Raw genomic sequence first — 22,403 nt, forward strand, 5'->3', positions numbered from 1 at the left:
GACTTGTTATAACTCTGCTACCGAGTACCCATGGCCTTTCGAAGAATTTGAAGACTCGCATATTTTGATGCCATTCTGCAGATTTGAGAAACGTTTTTGTAGAGGATAACACAATGTCATTCCCTCTTCACTATTTCCCGAGATACAGCGACGTTACACATAGGCACTGTGAGCGGGCGTGAAAAGAAACAGCTAGGTAATTGCAGTAGTTGCCAGTGGTGTTCATTACTATCAGGCCGCGAATGCAAAACGACCCTTGATTTTCACTAATTCTGAGGGGAAAACGTCGTCTTGGATTCGGAGGAATATGGAATCACTCCAGAGGCTTCTGTGGCAAACACTTCAGTTTTCTTTTTCACACGGCATCACCTAACCTAACCGTATATGTAGGCCCTACCATGAAAACCTATTTGAACTATCGCTAAAAATTGACATGGGAATAATCTTTCCGAAATTTAACTAGACGCGAGAAAATATAAACTATACCCTGAAATTAGTGATGTACCCTGAAATATCTTGAGGTGCATCACTTCCTTAATTTCAGTATATGGTTTACCATTAAAATTAAGAGATCGTTTACTTCCACCTTTATTTTTAACGAGTAACAACTGCTACAGGCCACGTTATTTACGCATTTAATACGAAAACGTGTCATCCTCTTTCATTTCAAATTTTCTTTTGACAACAGCTGTCGACGGGTATTACTAATCGTCTCCAATATTGCCTTCATATTTTGACGAGAGAGCTCGCAAATGCACACAGCGCGAAAACTATACCAAACCGAAGATGCTCGATTGCATTTTGAGGCAAACGTTTCAGTTTTGTTATTCAAATAGCGAAACATATCCAAGTTTCTCCGTACTATATACATACATTATACATACATACATTATCATTATAGACTGTTATGCCTTTCAGCGTTCAGTCTGCAAGCCTCTGAGAATTTACTAAACGTCGCCACAATCCTCGATTTGCAACTAGTGTTGTGGCTTCATTTAGTTCTATACCTCTTATCTTTAAATCGTTAGAAACCGAGTCTAACCATCGTCGTCTTGGTCTCCCTCTACTTCTCTTACCCTCCATAACAGAGTCCATTATTCTCCTAGGTAACCTATCCTCCTCCATTCGCCTCACAAGACCCCACCACCGAAGCCGGTTTATGCGTACAGCTTCATCCATCGAGTTCATTCCTAAATTAGCCTTTATCTCCTCATTCCGAGTACCCTCCTGCCATTGTTCCCACCTGTTTGTACCAACAATCATTCTTGCTACTTTCATGTCTGTTACTTCTAACTTATGAATAAGATATCCTGAGTCCACCCAGCTTTCGCTCCCATAAAGCAAAGTTGGTCTGAAAACAGACCGATGTAAAGATAGTTTCGTCTGGGAGCTGACTTCCTTCTTACAGAATACTGCTGATCGCAACTGCGAGCTTACTGCATTAGCTTTACGACACCTTGATTCAATCTCACTTACTATATTACCATCCTGGGAGAACACACAACCTAAATACTTGAAATAATCGACCTGTTCTAGCTTTGTATCACCAATCTGACAATCAATTCTGTTGAATTTCTTACCTACTGACATCAATTTAGTCTTCGAGAGGCTAATTTTCATACCATACTCATTGCACCCATTTTCAAGTTCCAAGATATTAGACTGCAGGCTTTCGGCACAGTCTGCCATTAAGACCAAGTCGTCAGCATAGGCCAAACTGCTTACTACATTTCCACCTAACTGAATCCCTCCCTGCCATTTTATACCTTTCAGCAGATGATCCATGTAAACTACGAACAACAAAGGTGAAAGATTACAGCCTTGTCTAACTCCTGTAAGTACCCTGAACCAAGAACTCATTCTACCATCAATTCTCACTGAAGCCCAATTGTCAACATAAATGCCTTTGATTGATTTTAATAATCTACCTTTAATTCCATAGTCCCCCAGTATGGCGAACATCTTTTCCCTCGGTACCCTGTCATATGCTTTCTCTAGATCTACGAAACATAAACACAACTTCCTATTCCTCTCGTAGTTTTTTTCAATTACCTGGTGCATACTGAAAATCTGATCCTGACAGCCTCTCTGTGGTCTGAAACCACACTGGTTTTCATCCAACTTCCTCTCAACGACTGATCGCACCCTCCCTTCCAAGATGCCAGTGAATACTTTGCCTGGTATACTAATCAATGAGATACCTCGATAGTTGTTGCAATCCTTCCTGTTCCCTTGCTTATAGATAGGTGCAATTACTCTTTTGTCCAATCTGAGGGTACCTTACCAACACTCCACGCTAATTTTACTACTCTATGAAGCCATTTCATCCCTGCCTTCCCACTATACTTCACCATTTCAGGTCTAATTTCATCTATTCCTGCTGCCTTATGACAATGGAGTTTATTTACTATCCTTTCCACTTCCTCAAGCATAATTTCACCAACATCATTTTCCTCCTCCCCATGAGCTTGGCTGTTTGCAACACCACAAGGATGATTTCCTTTTACATTGAGAAGATGTTCAAAATATTCCCTCCACCTCTCCAGTGATTCCCTCGGATCTATTATGAGTTCACCTGAATTACTCAAAACACTGTTCATTTCCTTTTTCCCTCCCTTCCTAAGATTCTTTATTACTGTCCAGAAAGGTTTCCCTGCTGCTTGACCTAGCCTTTCCAGGTTATTACCAAAATCTTCCCATGACTTCTTTTTCGATTCAACAACTATTTGTTTCGCTCCGTTTCTTTCATTTACGTACAAATCCCTGTCTGCCTCGGCCCTTGTTTGGAGCCATTTCTGATAAGCCTTCTTTTTACGTTTACAGGCTGCTCTCACTTCATCATTCCACCAAGATGTTCGCCTTTTCCCATCTTTACACACAGTTGTTCCTAGGCATTCCCTTGCTGTTTCTACTACAGCATCCCTGTATGCCACCCATTCACTTTCTATATCCTGAACCTGCTTACTGTCTACTGTTCGAAACTTCTCACTAATCATATCCATGTACTTCTGTCTAATTTCCTCGTCCTGGAGATTTTCTACTCTTATTCGTTTGCAGACAGATTTCACTTTCTCTACCCTAGGCCTAGAGATACTTATTTCACTACAGATCAGATAGTGGTCTGTATCATCGAAAAATCCGCGAAAAACTCGTACATTCCTAACAGATTTCCTGAATTCAAAGTCCGTTAAGATATAGTCTATTATGGATCTGGTGCCCGTAGCCTCCCATGTGTAGCGGTGAATAGCCTTATGCTTGAAGAATGTATTCGTAACAGCTAAACCCATACTAGTACAGAAGTCCAGCAAACGCTTCCCATTCCCATTAGCTTCCATATCTTCCCCACATTTACCAATCACCCTTTCGTATCCTTCAGTTCTATTCCCAACTCTCGCATTCAAATCGCCCATTAGCACTATTCTATCCTTGCTGTTCACCCTGACCACGATGTCACTCAATGCTTCATAAAACTTGTCAACTTCACCCTCATCTGCACCCTCACATGGTGAATACACAGACACAATTCTTGTCCTAATTCCTCCCACTGACAAATCTACCCACATCATTCGCTCATTTACGTGCCTAACAGAAACTATGTTGCGTGCAATGGTATTCCTGATAAAGAGCCCTACCCCAGACTCTGCCCTTCCCTTTCTAACACCCGTCAAGTACACTTTATAATCTCCTATCTCTTCCTCGTTATCTCCCCTTACCCGAATATCACTTACTCCTAGCACATCCAGATGCATCCTCTTTGCTGACTCAGCCAGTTCTACCTTCTTTCTTCCATAAGCCCCATTAATATTGATAGCTCCCCATCGAATTCCATTTCGTTCGCCAAGTTGTTTCCAAGGAGTCCCTCGCCTGTCAAATGGGAGTGGGACTCCATTACTCCCATAGGTCCGAGGCTTGCTTAAAGTGTTCTGAGCTCGGTAAATTCATGAAGCAGGATGCTGCCCTACTTGCACATAGTCCAAGTGAGGATCTCTCCTCTAACGGGTTATGGACCACCGGTGAATTGTATAGTCCTAGCCGCCTGAGCACAAGGAGGGCCATGACTCAGAATATGTCCAAGATGCCCACTCCCATTCCATAGCAACTGGTATCTCGACTCTCAGGACCACTTACTAGGCCACTCAGCCGTTGCCCATGGTTCACGAACTAGGACGTGACTACAGTAACCCACAAACATGTATGATGAAAACATACTTTAAGCGGAAGTACAGAAATTATAACCTTCTCGCTATAAATTTACATGATAATAGCCTTTCCGTAATTTAACGGACACGAGAAAATATAAACTAACCTAGTAATTAATGACGCACTCTGCCATATCTTGAGGTGTAGACCTATCTCATTCTTACTTAACTGAGGTATTTAACATTAAAATTAAGCGATTGTTTATTCAGCGTTTATCTTTAACAAGTTAACAACAGTTATCGGACACATTATTTACGCATTTATTACGAAAACATGTTCTCCTCTTTCATTTTCCTCGCAGAAGAGCAGTCGACAGGTATTACTAACAGACTCCGACATTGCCTTTGAATGTTGACGAGAGAGCTCGCTGGTCGGCATAGCGAGAAAACAATACGGTACCGAAGATGATCGATCGCATGCAGTATAATGACTGGGTCCATAAATATCTGCAACGGAAAAAATCGAGCGCGCATAACCGCTCGTAATATCGGATGCATCGGTGACATGGTTCTCGCTGTAACCGAAGGATAATACACAATTTGATGATGCTTGTTCTTTAAAGGGGCCTAACAATACAAAGTTTAATATGGGAATTTTGAAGGGACGGACAAAAAATTATCGTTATAACGGGGTTCTCGTTGTATGCCGTACTCGCTATAGCGGACTTCTACTGTATAGGAAAAGAGCAGTTGACATCCGATCGACCACTAAGGTTAAAAACATCTTAGAGATTATGCTCTTTAAAATGATAGTGGGCTGGCCATGTTGCATAATGATGAAAGATGGACGAGGCTAGTGCTGAAATAGAGTCCGAAGGAACATTGGAGGCCTAAAGGAAGACCAGACAGCTGAGACAGAGATATCAGGAAGATTCCTCATATCACCCGACAAAGAACTGTACAAAATCATACCACTTGGAGAAGATTGTTACAAGCCTATTTGGATATATGACTAAAAGAGGCCACATCATTTAATGATTAATCTGGCTGATAGTGATAGTCAAATAATTGTAAGAAGAAAATTTAACATCTGTCTCCATCTGATGGACGAATCAACATCATCAGCATCATATGCCCGCACTCCATTTGAACACTGTGGAGAGGTTTGGTACTGAATCCAGGCTTTTGGCACACAATCTAGTAATTCGAAATTGTATACCACCTCTCTTATGTTACAAGCCAACATTCTGCTTATGATTTTTTTTCCCCTCCAACAGGACATGAAATTGCTAATAAGAGTGTCAGACCATATAGACTTAATGATCATGGCCAACCAGCAGGCTCACCAGCAAATAAATGTTTATTAAGCATTTACTTTATTCACAATAAAGGGTTATTTTGCACCTTCATATAACACAAGAAATCCCCAGTAAATGTGTGTGTGTGCGTGCATGCGTGTGAATTGTGTTATGAGGAAGTATAAGTGTTATGTTATTCTGAATACATAACAGAATGTCTTGCAATTTCTAAACCAGTTGCCAAAGGAATGTAAATCACAAAAGTTAACATATTACCATATGCTACTTAGCCTACTGGGAGGCAAGACTGCAAAAGGAGATAATACAATGATCCATGCAATAAACAGGGTTTGGAAAAAAAAAAAAAAAAAAAGTCACTTGTTAAGATTTAATAAGTTCTAATACTTACATTTAAAAACTGTAGCTTTGATTAAAAGATACTTAAAGAGTTTCAAAATTAACCAAATTAATGCAATGTTGATAAAAAATTCATGTATTTCCATTTCTGGAGCTCACTGTAAAATGATATTAAAATGTTAGAGAAACATCTAACTCAGTATCATAGTGAGCCATGTTCACATAAAGAATTCAATTGAAACTCTTGAAACAGGGAGTTCGTTATGAATGACTCCACTGTATTCATCGATGAATTCATACACAGAACGACAGGAACACAAATAGTATAAATATGTATAACCAGTGTATGAAGTTTACCACAGTAACAATGATGCGATTACATTTGACATTTCCATAAACAGGTACATACCACAGCAGAGCCAACAGCTACTCCACCAGCAGTAGCAGCCATTTGTTTAAACATCGACGGCTGTTGTTGTCCTTGTGCAACCACAGGAGGTTGAGGTGCAGCATGTTGCACTGGAGGTGATGGTGTGTGAACAGGAGCTGGAGGTCTGGCTGGCATTGTTGGGGCTCTAACAAAAAAAAAAAGTAATTTTTAAAAAATACTTCAAAAGGACATCAACATATCTTATGCGAAGAAATCAAGCAAATAAATAATCCACAAAAGAAAAGACAAACATGGACTACCAATAAACTGGACAATCTTGTCCCGAACTCAGCTGTCTCACAGTATAATCACACCCACAAACTAGGGGCCTCTACACTTCAGCAACACTGTCAGAACTATGCTATACTATACTATGGGAGTGTGAAGAGATGACCGAGCAAGCAATTGGGCGGAAAGAGGGACGTGCAGGAGCGGCAGAGTCGGGCATTCACACACCTGACATTGCTCCAAACAAGCAAACATTCGACCCAGGTCTAGAGGGACGTGCAGGAGCGGCAGAGTCGGGCATTCACACACCTGACATTGCTCCAAACAAGCAAACATTCGACCCAGGTCTAGAGGGACGTGCAGGAGCGGCAGTGTTGGGCATTCACACATCTGACATTGCTCCAAATAAGCAAACATTCAACCCAGGTCTTCTGTATCTGTCGTGTGTGTGTGTGGATGTATTTAGACGTGTAAATCAGTGCACTGTAGGGAGTAAGAGGTAGTTATTCACTGGTGCTTTTTATATCATTTATAGGTACTAGTTACAGGCCATAGCAAACTAGGTTTAATATACTTGTATTATAGCGGCAATGAAACCAAGACGTAATTACAGGAATTATAAAGTTATGCGATGAAGCTCAGAATAAATGTGTGGTCTGTGCCTATGACACACAACAACATCAAGGCGGATATTGAAGAAGACTGTGTTTACATGGAAACAGTGTGCAGCACAGCGAAAACCATGGGCAGAGAGAGAGAGAGAGAGAGAGAGAGAGAGAGAGAGAGAGACAATACCGTAAATTAGAGGGGTTTGTACCTACAGAAAATTAGAAAATTCACACAGGAAGGTATGCCAATACAGTATTATATCTATATGAAATATGAGCAGATGCAAATTTCACCTTCAATAATAATAATGTTATTAGATTTATGTCCCTTCAAATACCACCGGACTCAGCCACGACTGAACCTGCCAAGTTGGAGTCAGAAGGCCAATGCCAGAGCCACTCAGCCTGGCAAATTTGACCCTTAGGAAATGCTGGCAGCATACTGATGTGAAGATATTAACAAATATAATGGCTTCTAACGTAGTTATTTTACATTTTGGAGGTTCGCTTGGTTTTGTAGACGGCTGCGAACTAGTTCACAAGGCAGGTACTGCTACAGATGACTACAGTGGCCAAATGAATAAAATGCCTATGCAGAGATCCTTAAAAAGGGAGATGTTATAACTACCTGACTAGACATAACATGCTCTGTGACAATATGAGAAAATACAGGATCTCTCAAATAAACTAAGACCGAACGCACGGTGTTTGTACTCTGTGGTACGACAGCTGCCTCAGACGAACTTATGTCACGCTTGGCCGCCCTGCTTTAAGTGTCTCAGACGAACTTATGTCACGCTTGGCCGCCCTGCTTTAAGTGTGTATACAATCTTATATGAAATCTTACCTCATAAAAGATGATGTAAATGTTGTAAATGCCACTATAATGTTTCTGATTTCATTTGCAATGTTTTATTTCAGTTCCTCCAAAGTGTGAGGATTGTTCGATACACTTTTTCTTTCAGATTACCGCACAAGTAAAAATCACACACTGTTAAGATCTGGAGAATGAGGGTGGGGGGAAATACACCAGCACGGCTCAATCTGTCAGCATACACTTCGGAGATTGTAAGAAGGGAATCTTCCACTGTATGAGAAGGGGCTGAATCTTGAAACCACACAGTCGATATATCTTCTTCCGTTAACTGATGGAAGAACAGTGTCAAAATGTCATCTTGGTACCTCTCTGCATTTACTGTTGCCTTGAACAAAATAGGCCCAATCATTCGTCTTGCACTAACAACACAACAAACACCAATCTTCTTATCATAAAGAGGGACTTAATAAACACCATTAGGATTTTCTGCACACCACGAGCAACATTTATGAATTTTCACACGACCATTAAGATGAAACTAGAACTTTTACATCCTGCAAAGTCAAGAACTAAGCGTAAACCTTCCATACTGCAGCTTACAGATCGGAGAGTAAAAACACCACTTTGACGGTCTTAGTTTATATGAGAGACCCTGCACACACTCTTCTCTCTCGAAGAAATACGACCTAAGGACAGGATGTTACATTGATAATCTGTTTGCCAGTCATGCACACACTGTTGTGAGATTACAACTCTACATGTGCGACTTCAACTGAACTTGCTTGGTGTACAGTTAAAGCTTATGTAAGTTCACACAATACAACATGCGATATGTCCTTAACATGGTTGCAAACATTAGTGCATGAAAGAATAGTAACCGTTAAAAAAGGCAGCTGGGATACTTTCTGCTGTGAAGTGCAAGAAATAGAAATCTATTATGGGGAAAAGATGGCATCATGGAAGTTGTAACAGATAACTCTGTAATAAATCTTGGCGACAATGACAGTGATGACAGTAGGTGAAGTGATTCTAGTAGTGATGTTCATAGTACTGACAGTGTTGATGATGATGCTGGTAATGAAGACCTGGAAACATTCAGCTCTGCATTTGTCCCTCTGCTCAGAACCAGTTCAATGTTTTTAGTGCTGATTAGTAGTTTACTGGCGGGAGGTTCTCTCCCTGCCTAAGTGCTCACTTGGCCATCTCGCCGTGCGCCCATTGTACTGATGGGCAGTGGTAGCAACAGTAACATCTCCCCCCCCTGCCCCCTTACTAACAGTTCAACATCACACTAATTCACATACGTTTTCAACAAAGAAGGGATGGGACTGGGAAGGAAGCAGCTATGGTCTTAAGGTATGGACCCACCATTTGCCTGGTGTGAAAATAGGAAATGTGGGAAACCATCTGTAAGGCTGCCGATGGTGTTTAAACAGATCATCCCCTAAATGTAAGCTAAAAACAGCCTTGATACGACTTGAGCTATAAAATGATCTTCTGAAGGGGTGCCTTGTAAGCAACCAGCATACTAATTTTGAAATTCTTATTGCAGAGCTACCTACTAGATGGCATGCCTATTTCAGAACTGTAATCTTAGAAGTCCTGTCCTCAAAATAGCAGGTATGAATGATCTGATCAGGTTCCTAGAATATAAGTGTGGTGCAACAAATCTGCATTATAAGATACCCAGATAATAGATATCCGAAGAGACAAAATTTCAACTTACCCAGTCTTAAAACTTCATGCAGTTTAATAAGTAACAGCTTTAAAGCCAAGCTAATTCTGTCAGGTGAACGGTATACGTTGGGGTTGCCACCTGTCCCGTATTGTACAGGTCATCCCCTATTTGAGGCGAAAATTTTTTGTCCCGTATTATGAACTGTTGTTCTGTAAAAACTAGCGTTTGTCCCTTTTTGTCTCTAAATAAAAATCGATAGCTGCAGTCGCTTAAGTGCGGCCAGTATCCAGTATTTGGGAGATAGTAGGTTCGAACCCCACTGTCGGCAGCCCTGAAAATGGTTTTCCGTGGTTTCCCATTTTCACACCAGGCAAATGCTGGGGCTGCACCTTAATTAAGGCCACGGCCGCTTCCTTCCTCCTCCTAGCCCTTTCCTGTCCCATCGTCGCCGTAAGACCTATCTGTGTCCGTGCGACGTAAAGCAACTAGTAAAAAAAAAAAAAAAAAAAAAAAAAAAAAAAAAAAAAAAAAAAAATTAAAAATCGGTATTTGATTTGAGCGCCACTGAAGTTCAAAAGTAGCTCGATTATTTTTGTTTTTTCTCTCTGGAGCCTCAGAAGAAGGAAATCTCGTGATTTATCGGCATTTGTTGGTAAAGCTGAGCATACCGGATTATTTACCTTGTTTTCTGCCGCGTACTTCCATTGGTCTTCCATTCCAATTTCTAACGGGATTGTTCATGCTGTTTGAGACTAAATCTATATAAATTGAAATTGTGAAGTTATCATGATGCTTGTTGTTAAAAGGGGCCTAACATCTAGGTCATCGGCCCCTAATGGTACGAAATGAGACAAAATGAAATGACAAATTAAAAACCTAAAATCCTCCACTGACCACAATTCAAAACGTGAGGACGAAGACTGAATGGACGGATATAAATTTAAAACGATAAGTGGAACCGACCCACAGTGCCTCACATGCACAGAAACCAGCGTAAAACAATAGTATTCCTGGCCAAGGGACTGCTTCTATAGCATGATAATGAATCGATTTTGTTTGTAGTCGACAGGAGTCCAAAATCCAAGTCATCGGCCCCTCATAATGGTACTTATCGCTAGAAAAGTAGAACCATGGCATTTGTCATGTTGTGGTACTAATCAAGAGTAGTGTAGACTCGTGGTATTCCACACATTATGGTACTACTCACAGGTAATGAAATTCGCATATGTATTGCAGACCTACTGTGTTTCGCACATTGCGGTGCCATAGACAGGCAACGCAAACCTATGGTGTTTATCACCTAAGTGTACTAACCACAGGAACTTGTACTATCCTGTGATGTTCCTCATATAGTGGGTAATAATCATAGGCAAGCCTGAACCATGGGTTAAGTCATCCCATGGTATTGCTCAGATAGTGCTACTAATCATAGGTACTGCAAAAGCTGTCGCGCTCTCGTTTGCGACTAATCACAAACCTAATCACAAGGAGTTTCATGGTTCTAATATAATCATCCCTTGGTTGCCCCTTACGACAGGCAGAGGATATCGTGGGTATATTCTTCATATGCGCCCCCCACCCACAGGGGGTTGTGCGTTTAGTCCGCGAGAGGTATTTTATTTCCCTCAAGTCCGCCGGCAAGTCGGTTAGGACTCCCCTATCCGCCACCTGGGAGTATCACCTCTCCCCCTGCTACGCCAGCGTAATAGGTTCGTGGTGTGAAGTTAACAAAGCTCATCACAGACATCAGTGTTAAGATGTCAGATGCATTATACTGTATATACAGTTAAAAGGGTGGAAGTTAGTTTCTTTTACGAATTTCAACAATTATCTTATCTTTTAAACTAATTACCTACAGTAACTGAAATTGGTACCTAATGTTTGATTATCTAGTATTTGTGAACTGTCCCTTATTTTTATGAAATAATCCTGTATTTTTAGGTAACTTAAATGACCCTCATTTCTTATATCAAAAAATGGCAACCATAGTGTGTGATCCAATACAGAGACATTTAATATACTATGAAATGCAGTGTCAACATTTTTGCCTACCCTTATTACTGTTCTGGAGCTTGTGTAGCAAAGCATGAAAAAAGAGAAGAAAAAAAGTCGTTCTTCTAAGGCACCTGGATATAACTGCTGCCGGTCAGAGACCTAGCTGTCACTGAAACTTTCTGGGTGCAATTTTTCTCAGATGAGTCTAGGATCCACGCATCTACAGTGACCTCACCTAGCACATACGGCAGTACGCCGGTTTGATTTTTATAGTGAGGACAAGTGTTGTCACTTGAATTATCATGTGTTTCATATTTCAAATAATTCATATATTTCCAGATGACTTCATAAACTACGATCAGTCAAGAATTCTCCAAGTCAACCTCAATCACTTCAATTTCATGTTCTGTTTAGTATCCACTTCCAAATACGATCAAAGTTTCAAGCCAAAGTTCAAAGCAGTTTCACGCTACAGTCTTAACATATCATATTACTGTAGTTTTATTTTCCGGTATTGATGACTCCACAATTCACAAATATAAATGTTGGATATCTCCACCCGATCGATACTGTGCACAATGAATTGATAGATGCATGTACTTATGTTCTAAAAATACATTGCAGGACTAGTTTCGATCTATGTAAGTCATCTTCAACTGATACATCATATTCATCACAGTTAACAAGCCTTCTCCACTCCTTTCAGTCTTTCCACTTTTCCTGCTCCATTACCACATCCAATCCAGCTTCTCTAATGTCCTTCCAAATCTGATCCATCCCACCTTCTCGATCTTCCAACTGGTCTCTATCCCTTAACTTTTCTTTCCAATTCCCTTCTTGCTACCTGTTCCTTTCCCATTCTTTTTACATCTCTGAACCATCTCAATCTTGCTTCCTGTATCGTCTGTACTAACGGTTCTATATTTAGCTCTGCTCTGATTTTAATATTTCGAATTCTATCTCTTCTTGTCTTTTTAACCGTTCTTAAAAATGTCATTTCTACTGCTTGGATCTTACTATCTTGTCTCTTATTAGTTACCAGAATTTCTAGTCTGTATGTTACAATTGGTATAAAATACTGTTTATATAATGTTAATTTTGTTCTCTTGGGTACTTGGTCATCCAATAAAAGCTCTCTGACTAGATGATAAAATGTTGTAACTTACCTTTAGTTAGCCTGTTATTAATTTCAGGGTTGATTTCATTACTTTCATTAATAATGCTACCCACATATGTAAAATGTTCAACATTCTCTAACCGTTCTCCGTCTATGTTCACTTGGCTTCTCTTTTTCTCTTTTCCATAGTGCACGACTACAGTTTTCGTTTTACTAATTACCATTCCAAATTCCTTCAGATTTTCATTCCAAATGTCCAGTCTCCTTTGTACTTCTTTTCCTCCTTTCCCCAGATCATCTGCAAATACCAAGGCCCCCACTGTTGGCAGCCCTGAAGATGGTTTCTGTGGTTTCCCATTTTCACACCAGGCAAATGCTGGGGCTGCACCTTAATTAAGGCCACGGCCGCTTCCTTCCCATTCCTATCCCATCGTCGCCATAAGACCTATCTGTGTCGGTGCGACGTAAAGCAAAAAAAAAAAGGCATTCACTTCATCACTACTGATACTCTATTTTACAAGTTTTATGATTTCATCCATCAATATAATAAACAATAATCGCGACAGTCCACTTCCCTGCTTGAGACTTATTTCTTTTGTATAAAATGTTTCAGAGTCACCACTCCCCACTTGTACACTGCTTTTACTCTCATGATACAACATGATTAATTAATGATTATGGTACATTCCTCTTCAGTAGGCATTCCCATACATGTTTTAACTGTATCATAAGCTCTTTCCAAATCCAAAAATACGAAGATGATTTCCTTATTGCTTTCCATATGTTTTTCCATTATCGTTCGCACTGTAAATATCAAGTTTATAGTTGATCTATTTGGTCTAAAGCCATATTCTTCTTCCTCTGTGTTTCTATTACATTCCTCAGTCTTTTGTCTATGACTTTCTCCAATATTTTTAGCCCATGTGATAACAGGGTTATACCTCTATAATTTTCACATTTCTTCCCATTCCTTTTTTTGAACAATGGTATAATGCTTCATTGTTGCCAATCTTCAGGTATCCTTTCATTCTTCCAATATAGCATTGAGGGCTCTGTATAGCCACAGTAGTCCAATGCTTCCTGCTGCCTTAATCATATTAGTATTGAATTAGTCTTTTCCACTTGCTTTACCTTTGGTCACTGCTCTCACTCCCCTTTCAATTTCCAACCATGCTATCGGGTTCTCTTCTTTTTCTCCTTTCTCCAAGCAGTCATCCTCATTATAAAGTTTTTCAAAATACTTCGCCATCACCTTCTGAAGACCCTTTTCATTACGTACTATGGATCCATCCTCTCTCTCTCTCTAATGCCTTGAATTTTTCTTGATTTATTCTTATCGATTTTATTACTCTGTATAATAGTTTCTGATTTCCTCGACTATCTTGCTCAATTTTGTTGGTAAACTCTCCCCAACATTTTTCCTTTTCCTTGATACTCCTCTTTACTTGTAGTTTCAATCTTTTCTATTCCACATGTAACCTTTCTATCTTATTCTCGTCCCTCTGACACGTTTTTTGCTTTTCCTTATCCATATCTTTCTTCACCTTGTTCCTTTTTTTTATTTCATTTTTTTTATTTTGTTTGTCCACCATCGTGTCTTTTCCCTTAACCTTTGCTTTTGTTTTCCTGCATACCTCAATTCTGCTTCCACAAATTGTCCCACTCTTCTTCTCCACTTCGTATTTCCAAGTTAGGCAACTTCCTTTTTATACAATCTAGGAATGCCATTATTTTATCCTCATACTCCAATTCCCAAATCCTGATCTTTGTTTTCTTCTTCAATACAATTTTAGGGATTTTTACTCGTTTTAATTCCACAATTAATAATCTATGAATACCTTACATACTTTCAATGGGGATTATCTTCGTATTCATGACTTATCTTAACCATTCTCTGTCTGTTATCATAAAATCAATGAGTGTTCCATACTGTCCATCCCAACTATATTGGCTGATCTTATCGCTATTACTCTTCATAAAGCATGTGCTCTTTATTATCAGGTTATTTCTAATACAAAAGTCCAACAGTTTCTCTCCATCTTCATTTCTATCACCATACCCATGTGGACCCAGAACATTCTCATAGCCCATTCTATCCGTTCCCACATGAGCATTCAGATCTCCATTATCATGATCCCATCTCCAACAATGTGTTTCCAGTTCATTGAGGAACTCTTCCTTCCATGCTACATCCTGTCGATAGAGCATACATCTATACTATCTACAGTAGTTCCTTGTTTACATGTGCATTATTATAATAATAATGCCTATTCTTTCATTCACATACTCAATTACAGCTATTGGTTCAACATTCTGATTCACTACAAATCCCACTCCATTTCTTTTCTCTTTACTGTTACTCATCCAGTACAAGGTGTACCCCTTTCTTAGTTTCCTCATTCCTTTCCCTTTCCATTTTACTTAACTTAATCTCAGGATGACAAGTTTTCGTCTCTCCATTAGGTCAATTAATTCATTTTCCTTCCCATTCAATGTTAATATTTATTGTTCCAAAGTGGGTTTTCTTCTCTGAACTAACACTTGCACGAACATCAGCATTACCATCATACTGTGCAACTATAGCCAGAGACTTGTCAATTCAATTTCCATTTTTAAACTTTCATCCGAGGCTTGTATTATAGTTGGAAGCAAGTACAAATTTACTCATATGCTGATCTGCTAAGCCTAACGCATCTGAGAATTTTCTTTTGGGGTTTACTCCGTTAGCCTTCGATGATCTATCTTCTCCACAAGGCAGTGGTTTCCTCTTCCAATTTTCCCCAGAGAGGATGGGTTGCCTCATCCACCATCTTTGCCATTCCGAAGGTCGCCTTCTCTGCCTAAGATGCTGTTAAGGTCTTCACCCGTAACCCTGGACACGGGTTCCACGTTATACCCAATGAGACTGGGTCCCTGCCTGAACTTAGCTCTCCTTCACTCCGGCCTACTGATAATGTGGAGGATACTCACCCCCGCAACGTGGATGCGCCAGACAAGAATTACTCAAGTGAAGGATAGGGAAGATGACCCTATCTCCCTTGAGTCGGGTTAATGGTTGTGAATGATGCCACATCATATTATGTATAATGCTACATCATATTACTAACTAAAATAGCAATTCACTGCTGTTAAAATGTTACTCTCCTTGTCTTAAAATACTGCAATAAATTCACAATCTAATCCTTCTGTTCTAGATTAATGGCATAGTAAAATGGGTCACAAACTGTTTCATCAGTTAAACACATATGAAGCTCACAATTATTCTATCTTAGATCTAGTTGTGGAGAGATGTGTAACGGCCCACTTGCTAGTTGTTTTTCGAGTAGTCTTCGCTAGGAGGGAACATGTCAGATTTTGTTGATCGGTTTTCTATAGCTTGTGCAGAGGTGAACTGTAGAATAACAAGTTGTGTCTATTGCGTGAAATATGGTAGATGTATTATGTATGAAAAAAGAAAAGGAAAAATGAATGGATAAAAATCATAAAGGTATAAGTAACATTTTTTAAAATGAGTTAAGTGCAGGATGTAACTCCGGGAGGATACAAGTGACAGCGGTAATATTCTGCGCTCTAGTGATGGGTGGTGTAACTACAAATAGCATGCTTTATATAAGAGTTAAGATGTTTAAATCCCTTTTTCTCTGAATGAACAAAATGCTACTTATACCATTATGGTTTTCATCCATTCAAATAATATTGGATAATGGCCTGTCAATTGTAAATATGAGTGAAAGGAATACTAGTTTTGCGACTTACTCCCTTGAGTCCCTGTGGGCTTGCTTCCTGCGGCTTGGTGGTGGTGTACTACGTGCTATCTCTCCCTTGTGGCGAGCTCTTGCTTGGAGTGTGGGAAAGGAGAGTAGAGGGGGTAGAAGGAGAGGAAGGAGGTGTGGTCTGGAGAGACCAGAACACGTGCGTTCAGTGCCGATTGGCATTATATAAAACATTTGTTTTTTCGGTTATTTCACTGAGGTTGTGGTTGGGATTAGTGTATTGGTCTAAGTATATAAAACATTCTTGGGTGATATCTTTTGATATTGTCATTTTTAAAATATCCATGTCTTGTTCGATGTTGAAAAAATTGGGTTTGTAATCGACTATATGTTGACCGATTGCAGAAAAGTGGCTATATCTAATTGCATTTGTATGTTCGGTGTAACGGGTATTGAAATTTCTGCCTGTTTGTCCTATGTAGGTAGCTTTGCAGTTGTAAACTTTAGTCCATAACTGCCTAATTGTATTTGCTGGTTATACTGAACGTTCTGAAGTGATGAAAAATGGAATTATCATTACAGGTTTTAAATACTATTTTCAAGTTAAGTTTTTAAAATAAACTGGTGATATGGTATCAGTGTTATTAAAAGTAGAAGATGCACTCTCATGAGATTTTTTCCTTTAATTAGGTTAGATTTGGGTTTGTGTTTAACTATGCAAATGATTTTGTTTATAAATCCTCTATTATAACAGTTATTCTTAGCTACTGTGTGAACTGTATTTCTTTCTTTTTTGCAGTCTTTAACAAACAATGAAATATTCGAAGTTCTATGAATCATACTGTAGTATGCAGCTAGATCTTTTCTGGGGGTTGGTGGTAGTGGTGGTGATTGTTTCAAGAGGAAGTACAACTAGGCAACCATCCTCTACATAACACTAATCAGAGAGAAAAAATGGAAGGGATCCGACACTTAAAAAAAATGAATGTATCTGCCAAAGGAAGACAAGGGCCACGAAGGGCATGAAAATGAAAGACTCCCTAGCCCTCCATACATAATACCGTCGGGGTCTGAAAAGAACAAGAGTTGACCAAGGGAGGTCGGATAGGATAGATGAAAGTGAGGAGCCTGGCACAAGTAAGTGGAAGCAATGCCAGAACTCAGCTGAGGACCCCGTGGTCGCCAACCCACGCTCCAAAGTTCAGAGCCCCTGGGGTTCTGGGGGTTGGGATGAGTGGAGTTTTGCTTTAGTGTTTGAGGTTTGGATTGGTGCCTGTACATGTTATACGATAAATGGTTGTCATGTTTAGTGAATTGCATCAAGGTAATTTGATGTGAAGTTTGAGTTTCTAATGTAAATCTGATAGGTTGATCTAGGTTGTGAGTTGTTCTAACACAGCATCTCCATTAATAAAGCGTTCATCTATTATGGCGAAGATGTCAAACAAATCTAGAACAGAAAAATATATTGTCAATATTATCCAAATGATCCAAGTAGAATTCTGCTAATATCCTCAAAGTCGGCAATCCCATGGAAGTCCGTGCTGTTAACAGGTGGTATTACTGAACTAAAGTAATTGTTATTAAGGGAATATTTTAATATGTTTATAAATTCTTTGATTTCCAAAAGGCTTAGTTTACCTTGTTTATTTAGAATGGTTTCTATTAAATTTATGGTCTTCTGTACTGGAATACTTGGGTTCATGTTCTTGATATTACACAGAATGGATGGTATTGTTGAATTTTTAAGCTTTTAGTAATGTTACAAAATTCTATGGTGTACATGGTCTGGGTTACTGTAGTCACGTCCTAGTTCGTGAACCACGGGCAACGGCTGAGTGGCCTAGTAAGTGGTCCTTAGAGTCGGGATACCAGTTGCTATGGAATGGGAGTGGGCATCTCGGACATATTCTGAGTCATGGCCCTCCTTGTGCTCAGGCGGCTAGAACTATACAATCCACCGGGGGTCCATAACCCGTTAGAGGAGAGATCCTCACTTGGACTATGTGCAAGTAGGGTAGCATCCTGCTTCATGAATTTACCGAGCTCAAAACATTTTAAGCAAGCCTCGGACCTATGGGAGTAACGGAGTCCCACTCCCATTTGACAGACAAGGGACAACTCTGCAAGTGATAAAAATCATTGTTATCCGTATTGAAGATACTGAATGTAGGATGCTAAAAGGTTTGTTTTTTTCCACCTATTCAATACATATAAATTTTATAAATTAGGAATTTATTATTGATTCCACTTGAGACATGTTTCGCCCTTCATCGAGGGCATCATCAGTCAAAATATCACCTCAAGGTAAAAAATCAGGTACCTGGTACCTAATTTATAAAATTTATATGTATTGAATAGGTGGAAAAAACAAACCTTTTAGCATCCTACAAGGGACAACTTGGCGAACGAAATGGGATTCGATGGGGAGCTATCAATATTAATGGGGCTTATGGAAGAAAGAAAGTAGAACTGGCTCAGTCAGCAAAGAGGATGCATCTGGATGTGCTAGGAGTATGTGATATTTGGGTAAGGGGAGATAACAAGGAAGAGATAGGAGATCATAAAGTGTACTTGACAGGTGTTAAAAAGGGAAGGGCAGAGTATGTGGTAGGGCTGTTTATCAGGAATACCATTGCACGCAACATAGTTTCTGTTAGGCATGTAAATGAGCGAATGATGTGGGTAGATTTGTCAGTTGGAGGAATTAGGACTAGAATTGTCTCCATCGATTCACCATGTGAGGGTGCAGATGAAGTTGACAAGTTTTATGAAGCATTGAGTAACATCGTGGTCAGGATCAATAGCAAGGATAGAATAGTGCTAATGGGCGATTTCAATGCGAGAGTTGGGAATAGAATTGAAGGATACGAAAGGGTGATTGGTAAATGTGGGGAAGATATGGAAGCTAATGGGAATGAGAAGCATTTGCTGGACTTCTGTGCTAGTATGGGTTTAGCAGTTACGAATACATTCTTCAAGCATAAGGCTATTCACCGCTACACATGGGAGGCTAGGGGTACCAGATCCATAACAGACTATATCTTAACCGACTTCGAATTCAGAAAATCTTTTAGGAAGGTACGAGTTTTCCGGGGATTTTTCAATGATACAGACCACTATCTGATCTGTAGTGAACTAAGTATCTCTAGGCCTAGGGTAGAGAAGGTAAAATCTGTCTGCAAACGAATAAGGGTAGAAAATCTCCAGGACGAGGAAATTAGACAGAAGTACATGGATATGATTAGTGAGAAGTTTCGAACAGTAGACAGTAAGCAGGTTCAGGATAAAGAAAGTGAATGGGTGGCATACAGGGATGCTGTAGTACAAACAGCAAGGGAATGCCTAAGAACAACTGCTTGTAAAGATGGGAAAAGGCAAACATCTTGGTGGAATGATGAAGTGGGAGCAGCTTGTAAACGTAAAAAGAAGGCTTATCAGAAATGGCTCCAAACAAGGGCCGAGGCAGACAGGGATTTCTACGTAGATGAAACAGGGCGAAACAAATAGTTGTTGAATCCAAAAAAGAAGTCGTGGGAAGATTTTGGTAATAACTTGCAAAGGCTAGGTCAAGCAGCAGGGAAACCTTTCTGGACAGTAGGCCTAATAAAGAATCTTAGGAAGGGAGGGGGAAAAGGAAATGAAAAGTGTTTTAGTAATTCAGGTGAACTCATAATAGATCCCAGGGAATCTCTGGACAGGTGGAGGGAATATTTTGAACATTTCTCAATGTAAAAGGAAATCATCCTGGTGGTGTTGCGAACAGCCAAGCTCATGGAGAGGAGGAAAATTATGTTGGTGAAATTATGCTTCAGGAAGTGGAAAGGATGGTAAATAAACTCCACTGTCATAAAGCAGCAGGAATAGATGAAATTAGACTTGAAAAGGTTAAGTATAGTGGGAAGGCAGGGATGAAATAGCTTCATAGAGTAGTAAGATGGAGTGTTGGTAAGGTACCTGCAGATTGAACAAAAGCAGTAATTGCACCTATCTATAAGCTTTCTTGCTAGTTGCTTTACGTCGCACCGACACAGATAGGTCTTATGGCGACGATGGGACAGGGAAGGGCAAGGAGTGGGAAGGAAGCGGCCGTGGCCTTAATTAAGGTCCCCAGCATTTGCCTTGTGTGAAAATGGGAAACCACGGAAAACCATTTTCAGGGCTGCCGACAGTGGGGTTCGAACCTACTATCTCCCGAATACTGGATACTGGCCGCACTTAAGCGACTGCAGCTATCGAGCTCGGTCTATCTATAAGCAAGGGAACAGGAAGGACTGCAACAACTATCGAGGTATCGCATTGATTAGTATACCAGGTAAAGTATTGACTGGCATCTTGGAAGGGAGGGTGCGATCAGTCGTTGAGACAAAGTTGGATGAAAACCAGTGTGGTTTCAGACTACAGAGAGGCTGTCAGGATCAGATTTTCAGTATGCGCCAGGTAATTGAAAAATGTTATGAGAGGAATAGGCAGTTGTGTTTATGTTTCGTAGATCTATAAAAAGCATATGACAGGGTACCAAGGGAAAAGATGTTCACTATACTGGGGGACTATGGAATTAAAGGCAGGTTATTAAAATCAATCAAAGGCATTTATGTTGATAATTGGGGTTCAGTGAGAATTGATGGTAGAATGAGTTCTTGGTTCAGGTTATTTACAGGGGTTAGACAAGGCTGTAATCTTTTGCCTTTGCTGTTCGTAGTTTACATGGATCATCTGCTGAAAGGTATAAAATGGCAGGGAGGGATTCACTTAGGTGGCCTATGCTGACGACTTGGTCTTAATGGCAGGTTGTGCCGAAAGCCTGCAGTCTAATATCTTGGAACTTGAAAATTGGTGCAATGTGTATGGTATGAAAATTAGGCTCTCGAAGACTAAACTGATGTCAGTAGGTAAGAAATTCAACAGAATTTAATGTCAGATTGGTGATACAAAGCTAGAACAGGTCGATAATTTCAAGTATTTAGGTTGTGTGATCTCTCAGGATGGTAATATAGTAAGCGAGATTGAATCAAAGTGTCGTAAAGCTAATGCAGTGAGCTCGCATTTGCGATCAACAGTATTCTGTAAGAAGGAAGTCAGCTCCAAGAAAAAACTATCTTTACATCGGTCTGTTTTCAGACCAACTTTGCTTTACGGGAGCAAAAGCTGGGTGGACTCAGGATATCTTATTCATAAGTTAGAAGTAACAGACATGAAGGTAGCAAGAGTGATTGCTGGTACAAACAGGTGGGAACAATGGCAGGAGGGTATTCAGAATGAGGAGATAAAGGCTAATTTAGGAATGAACTATGTGGATGAAGCTGTACACATAAACCGGCTTCGGTGGTGGGCTCGTGAGGCGAATGGAGGAGAATAGGTTAACTAGGAGAATAATGGACTGTTATGGAGGGTAAGAGAAGTAGAGGTAGACAAAGACGAGAGTTAGACTCAAGTTTCTAATGATTTAAAGATAAGAGGTATAGAACTAAATGAAGCCACAACACTAGTTGCAAATCGGGGATTTGGCGGTTAAGTAAACTCACAGAGGCTTGCAACTGAACGCTGAAAGGCATAGCAGTCTATAATGATCATGTATGTATGTTCTTTTACTGTTCTTTTTGAACTGTGTTCAGCTTTCGCCACGTACAAGGCGCTCGCACTGAAAGTGCCAATTTGTTTTACTTCATTCTTTCCTGCTCAGATTTATGGCAATATCGAACTATCAAGACTCAAAATACTACATTGAGAATCTACTGTAATCCTAAGTTAATAGACTGCAGAGCTAGCTCTGTACGTTCCTACACCTCCCATCACAATTTCAAGAAATTCTCCTCCATAAATCCAGAATTTCCATCAAGAACAGAAGCCCAGTACCACAGGGTCCTCAAATGTGGTAATTTGATGTACAAATTTTACAAGTTGCTTTACGTCGCACCGACACAGATAGGTCTTATGGTGTGGCCTTAATGAAGGTATAGTCCGCGCACCTTTTAGCGATAACACTATGTACGGCGGTGAGGAGTACGGAAGGAGTTCTCCCA

The 22,403-nt window shown here is 40.0% G+C and overlaps 1 protein-coding gene across 1 annotated transcript in view; it reads right to left on the reverse strand.

Annotated features, from left to right (window-relative positions):
• Chchd2 (Coiled-coil-helix-coiled-coil-helix domain containing 2) overlaps positions 1-22,403 on the reverse strand; it is a 39,197-nt gene that overhangs the window by 15,045 nt on the left and 1,749 nt on the right. Inside the window, exon 2 of the mRNA XM_067152940.2 lies at positions 6,204-6,369. Coding sequence (XP_067009041.1) covers positions 6,204-6,369 — 166 coding nt within the window. The remainder of the gene's footprint in view (positions 1-6,203; positions 6,370-22,403) is intronic.

This window comes from Anabrus simplex, chromosome 8, assembly GCF_040414725.1.
Source record: "Anabrus simplex isolate iqAnaSimp1 chromosome 8, ASM4041472v1, whole genome shotgun sequence".
Lineage (NCBI taxonomy): Eukaryota > Metazoa > Arthropoda > Insecta > Orthoptera > Tettigoniidae > Anabrus > Anabrus simplex.